Genomic DNA, 9,501 nt, shown 5'->3' with positions numbered 1-9,501 from the left:
CCAGATAATATAAACTAACTTTTGAGTTGTCGAGTGCAGTATTATACAACGATAAACAGCATGTGTAGGTCGTGTTTTTATCTATTACCCTCACATTTTGTATATAGCAGCTTTAAAGGAGTTGTAGGAGCGTGACATTTCGGATTGGACTACAACTCCCTACATGCCGTTTGAAATATTAGCTTGACACTTCCGGGTTATACGTGCTTGAGTTCCCCGCCTTTTGAGTGAGCAGCAGTGTCCTGAGGACGACGCCTTCACAATAACACTGCTGACGGTTTAAAAAAGGGATTTATGAGGGACTTCTCCTGAACATGTAGCCGACTACAACACCCTGCTCACTTTATATCCACCGACAGGCAGACATGTTGTTACCGTCCGACGTCGCTCGGCTTGTTTTGGGTAAGTGGTGAAGCTGTAGCTTTGGCGCTAGCCGACAAAGATACTTAGCTCCAAGCTTACAGCCGTTAACTGTTTCCCAGCCAACGGGCGACAACTGTCCGTTTGTCGACTGAGTTTGCTCTGTCTGCTCACAGGTTACCTCCAGGAGGAGGGACTGTCCGCCACAAGCCAAGCTTTCATTCATGAGAGCCCAAACCTGAAGGAGTATGCCGACCACACCATAGGAGATGGGGCTATTCCTGCCTGTGTGTTTGTATGTGTGCCCCCCCCCTTTTTTTTCTCCTCCTCTCCCTCATATCCTAACCTGTCATGCGCCATAAAGGTGTAAAATGTTACATCTATGATTGATTGTTTAATTGTTTTATTTCACAGTCTGTCTTTGGGAAAGGCCTGACAACCATCCTAAATGAGTATGTGGCAACTAAAACAAAAGGTGAGAACATATGACAGTGTCCCTGTGAGAAAACATAATATATATAATATACCTATTCATGTGTCGTGCTTGTTTTTTTGTTTTTTTAAACAGAGTCTTGTCATGAAGTACCTGCTGTGATGACCTCCTTGTGGAAGAAGCTGGATTTTACACTAAACCAGATCAAGTAATGATTTGTTGTGATCATCTAAAAAAACTGTCCACGATCTCAAATGTTAGTGAGATCTTCATCATCGCTGATATTGTTCATTTATTCTTCTGTATCTTTCCTCAGGTCATTGCAGAACTCCCCCGCTATATCAGCATGTCAAAGAAGTAAGGCTGTTATTAGTTTCTTTTCTTTTTTTAAATATTAATTCTATACAAAACATGCACAAAAACATGCACACAAAGTCACATTACTGGTACATGAATACATACATATACATAAAAAGTTTCCGGTTGTTTTATTTTATTTTTTTATCGACACAGACTCTTTGTATTATGATTTATATCTGTCAGATGTGCATGTGGGAATTAAAGTGTTAAATAATTGTAGATTCTGTTGGAAAAATCTGTCTACCTGTAAAATGGTTTTCCCTAATCAGGAGCCCATTGTGATTACTGTTGATTGTTATTGGAGCCTCTAGCAGAAGAAGCACACATCACTCTTAACGCAGTTAAACTAAAACAAATCAAAAGCTTTAAAAGACGATGTTAATGAGGTTGTCATGTTTTTGAGCAGGTTTTATACCGTGGCGTTTTATTTACCAGCCTCTGTCTATTGCAGCACGTTCGCGCGTTGGGTTGGCAAACCTGGCTAAACAGCAGGCCTTGGCCGTCGCTTCGACTGGTGCTGTCGTCTGCTCGTCACTTTCTCAAACGACTTCCATCATGAGCCCTCTGCAAACATCCCACAGCATGCTAGGTCACTCCACGCCCGTCAGCTACTCTACCCCACAAATCCGACCAGGTACTGGCGGTGGCACACACCTTCAGACCATTATGTCAGCAGGTTATGAAATTATCTGCACAACTCAGACCGCTAATGACATATTTGTTATGATTGCTTGAACAGGTTTCCTTGTTGAAGCCTGTAGCTTTCTTTATTTGGTGTACGACTCTTGAAAGATTTAACAAAGCTCTGTTAACACAAAACAAAAAAATAATAATTGTCAGTCACAAAAAATGTGCTTTTGTATAATGTGTGTCATAATATGTCCATCACAGGGGATACACCTGTACAGATAATTGTTTCAGAACATCGGCTAAATCCAGGCCCAATGTCTCCTGGCCGACGGAAATGGTGAGGATGATTATTGTTACTACATTACAGTTATTGTTAACAGCTCATTAATGAGAGAGCAGACTCTGTTGTCCTTCTAACCCACTGGGTCTTGAAAATGCAGCTTTCTCAGCATGACATGTCACAGCAATGAAATTATTAATGAAATATGTTTGAATACAGTAAGTAGGTTTGTGAAGTTGAGTTTTTTTTTTCTGTTTTATTTCAGATGTATTGATTGATATATTAAGGCTTTAGTTTTTGGTGATTCTGTCTGAGTTTGCACTTTATCTTGCTCATATTGTTTCGCTAACATCTTATGCTTGTTGACTGCTGACTCTGATCTTTTCTGACGCCTTCAGGGACACACCCAGGAAGAGAGGTGGTGCTGTGAGTGGGTCCAGTGGGCTTGCCAGATGTGCCACAACTGCCAGTAGCCTCAATGCAGAACCCCAACCTGAGGAGGCCGTCGATGAGAACTTTCCTGTGAGCAGATATTTCTGTATATTTGGTGTTAAATTTCATTTACACAAACCAGATGCATTTTCACTCATACAATGATCTTTGTCTTGATAGTAGAACATCGTGGCAGCAGAAATGACATGCTTTCTCCCAAATGTATTCAACTTTTTTTAGATTCATGATTCATAAATGAATTTACTTTCTAATCTCCACAGCAACTTGTGATACAAAATGCACGTGATAAGATACTGGGGGACAGGTCGTTACAGGAGAAGCTTGCTGAAAACATCAACAAAATCCTCGCCAGGTCAGTGTTGAGTTGGAGTTTCGATGATATGATTTATGGTTTTGTTGTCAAGCTGTAACATGACTGCAGGCGTGTTATAACAAAACTATGCTATTTTTCTCCTCTGTCATCTCTAATATCAGTGATCCAGTTCCCCAAACATCAAAGGCGTCGAGTACAGTGGAGGCGGACCAGTCTATAGATGAAATCCTGGGATTAGAGGTGCTGAAATAGATACTAATATGATAACAGTAAACTCATAAACATATATCATGATCACTTCAAATTGTGTTTAGTTTCCCTGTGTCATTACATTATTTCCTGATATATATCCTTCGGTACAGGGGGAGATCCATATGAGTGACGATGCCATCCATGACATTTTGGAGCAAACAGAGTCTGACCCAGCTTTTCAGGCCCTCTATGACCTCTTTGATTACAGTAACTATAACCTACAATGATTTTATTTAGTTTGTTGCAATCACAGTTAATTTTTTAATTGTTTCTAAAAGTACAATGGAAAACTATTTCATAACAGATAAAACATCTGTTGTAATAATAATAAATAATAATAATGATAATATTATTATTATTATTATTATTATTATTATTATTATTATTATTATAACAATAATGTATATTTGCAGATAAAACCAAATTCCCTGAGGGAGAACTAGGGGACGGAGATATTAGCAGTAATCCAGAAGAGAATAACACTGCTGGACCTTCATCTGCAGTCAGACCACTTCAGAGTGATGATCCAGGTATTCTTGCAATCTAATAATAGGCTGAATCCTCATTTGGTCATGGTTGAGCATAACAACATGTTCTTTCAACATCGAAACCATTCAACCACATGGAAAATCAAAAGTGTTTATAATTGTTCAGAACGGCAAATGTGATATTGTTTTAATACGGGGATACCAGTGCACATGGTCAGTCCGATTGATAACATAGCTGCCTAAAATTTACGGGTAATGACGGATTAATTGTCAAATCTTCTCTTATTTGTCAGGCACTACACACAGAGAAGTTAATGCTTTGGATGCAACACCAATGGCGGTAAAGACGAAAGCTGGACAAGAGCGCAAGACCAGAAAGTCCACTACTCCCACCTTGTTGAAGAAAACATTTCTTAATCCCAGTGGCAGAGCATCCAGGCTTGAAAATAGTTCAGCCAGATTATTAGTGAGTCATGGAGAGCACAGAGGTGCCTCATCTGCTGCAGTGGACTCAAACAAAAAGGAAAAGGGCTCACTCTTAAATGACAGTGTTTTTGTAACACCAATGGATATCGATGAACCGTTGAATACTCCTCCCCCTCCATCAGATGGTATGGCCTCTCTGGAGCCCGCCTCAAAGGACAGCACCTCCACCATGACTGCCCTCAGTGAATCAACCACAGTTCCCATATCAACAGCCTCTGCTGCCTTTGCTGTGCTAGAGGCGACACCGGCTTCTAATGTGGACAAAAAACAGGAGCTTAAACAAGGATCAAAAGAACAACATGCCGCAGCCGCCGTAGCTCTGTGTAATCAACCTGCTTTTTTGTCTCCTGCAATAGTTGAACTGAGCAACACACCAGCGACGACTGCTGACCTACCTCATAAGTCTGTTTCCAGCAGTGGAGGAGACATTCAACCAGTGTTTACTCTCTCAGTAACATCTGAATCTGCCTCTTCCACATCTGCTCACACTTCTGCACCATTCACAGCAACACCGGGCTCAGTTACATCTGTTTCTACCTCTGCAACGCTTACAGCTACACCTGCCTCATCTACGTTGGCCTCACCTGCATCCTCGTCCTCTTGTGCACCAGTTGGTGCAGCACTTGATCCTCCAACTACCCCAGGCAAGGCTGCAGCTGATTCCAATATAGTTTCTTTGAAAATCATCATCAGTGATAACCAGGATGAGGATCCTTCCAGTGACCCAGCCTTGACTAAAGCAATTTCTAGCATTTCTGGAGACAAGATCCCAACCATCTATCTGTCTTCTCCAGCTAAGTCTCCTGGAGTTCCTGGCACACCAAAGGCCAATTTGGATGAGGCAGCACAGGCTGTTAGTGGCTTACAAAACTCTGAGGTACTTGCCAGTCCTCTCAGTAGTAAGGCTGGGGCTTTAGTGGCATCCCCATTAACAGGGACATCACAGGTCCAGCAAAACTACATCATTCAACTACCACTGGACACCACTACCCCTGCCCTCCAAGGAGCCACTGCCAGCTATTTCCTTGTCACTGAACCCCCGACTACAGATGCTCAAACCAGACAGATGCTACTGTCTGCTGGTGTCTCAAAGGGACAGCCTTTGCCTGCCAACCAATATGGGGTGACACCATCTTGCTCCCAAAGCTACTCCACAGGTAAGAGACAACGGACCACAACGGTGGGCCATCTTGCCAGACATCAGTTAATCTCAATCTTGCCATAGTATGACTGGCTGGCTTTTTGTAGTTGGAGATTTGTAGTGTTCTCAACTTAGTGTGGAGGCGACTCTTTTCTCCTTTAGGGACTCGACAAACAATAACCAATGTTGGGCGATGGCATGTTTTGTTTCTGTTTTTGTTGTTAATTGGCTGTTCATCTTAATCATTGTTGGTGTGATTAAAAACAACCTGTGTCTTTACATCCAGGGTCTGCACTCATTTTACCATCGCCCGTTAAGCCAGTGGTGCTTCCTGTTTCTGTCATGGGGCAGAATACTCTGGGGAAGGTCCAGATGGTGTCCAATCAGGTAAAACAACATTATCTGCAGCTTAGTGAAAGTTCCTTCTTATCATTTTCGCCATAATAATAATAAGACGATTCCTGATAATTGTGGTGACCCTCCAACTCATATACCATTCTGCTCCCTTGCACCAAAGTATCTTTTGAGATGTAATGGACAGATTTCCATTAGGTTTACTATGCACTTGGTGCCCAAATGATATCCCTGCCTTTTTAGACAACTTTATGAGCACTCCTCTAGTCTCACCTGGGTAAACAAGATGTCCAAACTAATGCCAGTATTTTTGAAATTTGATTTCCAAAAGAATCACTTGGTAAAGCTCCAACAATAGCAAAATTGTAAGTATGCTTTTGGTCCATCCAAGACTTTAATAAATGAGTAGTGTGTGTGTGTGGTATTGTGCTGCTTAACGGCTCTAGACTTTTGAGCAATGTCCAGAGCAATAAAACGTATCAATGTTATTTTATTTACAGCTTGTTGCTATACCAAACACAGTATCGGTACAACAGTCGGAGACTGTCAAGCCCAAATCCCCCGCAGTGGCAATCAAATGGTCTACAACTGCTGGTAAGTTACAGGTTGATTGGAGCAGTGCTCCCTGTCAGCTATAGGTACATAATTAATAATTAAAAATAATGTTATCATTATACTGTGTGTTACCAAAGGATGTCCTTTGTGTTGCTCTGTTTAATGTTTTAATGTCACAGACAAACTTTTCTGACCATATTTCTCTGAATTCCAGGCACGGAGAAACATCTCGTAGGTAAGTTGGTTCAACCTGTGTCAACTGAAGATACAAGCCAACAAGATACATCAAAGAGTCCTCGACATAGAAGAATTTTATGTTTTGACTCTTCTGCAGAAGTTCAACCAGAAACTTCTAAAACGACAAAAACTACCATACCTCCAACCTCAAATACATCTTCATTGCAATCTGTTCAGAAGACTTTAAAAGATAATACACAGTCGGCCACTCGAACAAAGCCAACCATCTTGGGTGGCAACAAACCCAAGAGGAGGATACAGACTGTCAGATGCTCTGTAGATCCCCAGACTGACAGAGGTCCTTTGAAGGAGTCAGAGAAGCCTATGCCTCCACAGCAGCACCAGAAAGATCCTGTTAAAAAGAACTCTCGCAAACAAGATCATAGCATCCATAACCAAGAGTCTCAAAGTGCAAGTACCAGCAGGATTGATGCCTCCCAGTCTGAGTCTGTGAAAAAATCTAAATCTGGTGACAGGAAGCACAGTCATGATAAAGATGGTGATGGAGCGAAAGCTAAGGATTCTCATAGTTCTAGGTCATCGTCATCTGATTCTGCACTAAAATCAGGAACTAGAAAGGAGAAAGAGGAGAGCAGCAGGAAAGAACTTGCAGAAAAAGCTCCTGCCAAATCACGTGAGGGGCGCACAGAAAAAAGGACTCCCTCTCAGGAAATGCCAAATGTGACCGCTAACAAGGAGAATGAAATTAAAGGTAGCAGACAAGAGCAGCAACAGCAGTCAACACCTTCATCCTCTGCATCAAGAGACTTCAGCCCTCCAGCTGTCACTCAACTTACATCTACCCCTCAGTCCAAGGCTACAAAAGCCCCCTCAAAGACCAGCTCTTTGGCCAAACAGGCAGCTGAAATGCTTCATGACATCCAGGGAATCAACTCTCCTTCCACCCCAGTCAAAAGACCTGTAGCGGGAACTTCAGACCTTAGTCTTCCCCGAAACTCTGGGGCAGGCTGTAACCAGGAAGAGTCTAATGACTGCCCCAGAACTCCTTCCCGACAGAAGAAGGGTAAAGATGGAGAGGGGACTCCCAAGCATCTAATGCCTCCCAACACCCCAGATGTCCCCTCCTGCAGTCCAGCCAGTGAGGCCGGCAGTGAAAACAGCATCAACATGGCTGCTCACACACTCATGATTCTTTCTCGTGCTGCCATCGCCAGGACCGGCACTCCACTGAAGGACAGTTTGCGTCAGGAGGGAGTGGGAGAAAAGTCCCCCACAAGCTCAAAGAACTCTAAGAAACGCAAACAGTCCCCGCCCACAGCCAGCCCGCCGGCAAAGAAAGACCGGGTGAGTTCAACGTTTGGTGCACGTGTACAAAAACTATTGTGCTTTCTGTCATAAATTAAGTTCTGCTTCAGCAATATTCTGTTTTCAGGCTGCAACTAATGAATATTTTCATGATCGAATATAATCTTTTGGACTATAAATGATTGAGAATGCCTGTTACAATCTCAAAAAGCCCGAGATGGTCATTTTCCTAAAACTCAAAGACATTTAATTTATCATATGACAAAGAAAGCCTGCAAAGATTTGAAAAGCCCGAACAAGTGATTCTTTTAATTGAAAACTGACAAACATTTATTAGTTATCAAGTAAGTTAATTCTTTTGATCAGCTTAATCGATTAACTAATTGCTTCAGCTCTACTTATCTTGCTAGTTTAGCTGTGCTGTCTGACACTTAAAGGTCCAGTGTGTCAGATTTATGAGGTTATATTTACATAATGTTCTACAGTAGCCCAGAACAGACAAACTAAACACTGGCTTTAGATATGGCTTTTTGTGTTTGTTTGTTTGTTTGTTTTTTGCAGCCACCATAGTTTCTCCTTCACGCTATGAAGGAGAGGTTGAAACGACGGGGTTGCAGTCTGCAACTACACCACTAGATGCCACTAAACGCTACAGACATTGCTGCTATTGGACGCAGATTAACTCATCAGTGCCATTAAATTAATTCCAAGTTTTGTACATGCTGTTGTCATGTAATTCTAACCATTGGTTTAAATCTGCAGGAAAGGAAGAAACTCATGGATTGTTTTCCCCATGACCTGGATGTGGATAAATTCCTGTCTTCACTTCACTATGATGAGTGAAACCGGACACGCCAACAGAAAAGGACTACGATATCACTACCTGCTTAGGTTACTCTCCAGGAATAGAACAAGCCATCTCCTAAACCAGTGCCTATGGTTCCTATTAGTTACATTGCCTGAGACCTTTTTTAAGCTGTAATATCTCCTTCAGCCAATGAGCAACTTTGATTTAATTGTCTAGTTTCATGCGTGGGTCATCTGCATAAATCCTGTTAGATGCAGCAGCAGTTGGGGAAACCATGGCACTTTGTTGTATTTCTTGTATTCTCATGCTCACTTCTGTTTGAATCATCATTGTACAACAACAAAACAAACACACTGATGGGGGTATGTTGTTAAAATCAGTGACAAAGCATTTCCTTAGTCAATATTTGACTCTAGTTTGATAAATCTTAGCACTGACTTGATAGGTTGGTATGTAAAAAAAAATACATTTTGGAATTTGTCATCTTAGTGTCATCGAATGAGGAGCTCCCATTGATTGAAGTCTGGTTAATTAAGAACATTTTTAAAAAGTAATGTGAAGATTTTGTTTTGTGGCGTACACATGTAAAGTTTTTTTTTGTTTTATTTTGCAGAAATCACACACGCGGCGTGAATTGTCTACATGTGTTCAAATGTGCATATTCAGACTTTATTCAGTGTTGTAATAAAACAATTAAACAGGCCTGTGTGGTTTACTAAGTGTGCACACACAGTGACCCAGTTCTAGTGCCCATCTTAAGCTATGGGCTTTATTTAACATCATCACACGTGTGAATGTCGGAGGATGCAAAAGACCAGTGTGTCACATGAGGACTGGGACAGCACTTGTTGGGGAGCGGGTGGGTGAAGGAATTTCTGCGACCTGGAATGTATAAGGCTTATGTTTCTGCATCTGATACATGTGTATTTTAATAGACTGGGTGGGTGTCTGTAGCTCACTGTCTGAATTTAAGAATGGCCTCTATACAGTCTGCAGTATTGTGGCTTGTAAGGGCAACACAACTACAGGACTCAAACTGAAAATAAACCAATTAATCCTTTAACTGTTAATTATTCTTTAATGTT

The 9,501-nt window shown here is 41.6% G+C and overlaps 1 protein-coding gene across 2 annotated transcripts; it reads left to right on the top strand.

Annotated features, from left to right (window-relative positions):
* The first annotated feature begins 42 nt into the window (after positions 1 to 42).
* Positions 43 to 8,880, top strand: npat (nuclear protein, ataxia-telangiectasia locus). 2 transcript variants are annotated; one of them, XM_027280567.1, is made up of 18 exons: positions 43 to 402; positions 537 to 655; positions 775 to 835; positions 929 to 1,001; positions 1,110 to 1,150; positions 1,605 to 1,787; positions 2,045 to 2,120; positions 2,462 to 2,585; positions 2,777 to 2,868; positions 2,991 to 3,069; positions 3,192 to 3,288; positions 3,495 to 3,611; positions 3,863 to 5,212; positions 5,483 to 5,583; positions 6,051 to 6,144; positions 6,320 to 6,340; positions 6,440 to 7,647; positions 8,371 to 8,880. In XM_027280567.1, exons 1-18 carry the CDS (start codon positions 366 to 368, stop codon positions 8,449 to 8,451), a joined length of 3,954 nt encoding a protein of 1,317 aa, XP_027136368.1. In that variant the 5' UTR covers positions 43 to 365; the 3' UTR covers positions 8,452 to 8,880. The 2 variants fall into 2 exon arrangements, with proteins under 2 accessions (XP_027136368.1, XP_027136367.1); XM_027280566.1 differs by having other exon boundaries at positions 6,320 to 7,647.
* The last annotated feature ends 621 nt before the right edge of the window (positions 8,881 to 9,501 follow it).

This window comes from Larimichthys crocea, chromosome VII, assembly GCF_000972845.2.
Source record: "Larimichthys crocea isolate SSNF chromosome VII, L_crocea_2.0, whole genome shotgun sequence".
Classification (NCBI taxonomy): domain Eukaryota; kingdom Metazoa; phylum Chordata; class Actinopteri; family Sciaenidae; genus Larimichthys; species Larimichthys crocea.
This window is presented reverse-complemented; position numbering and strand designations above follow the sequence as displayed.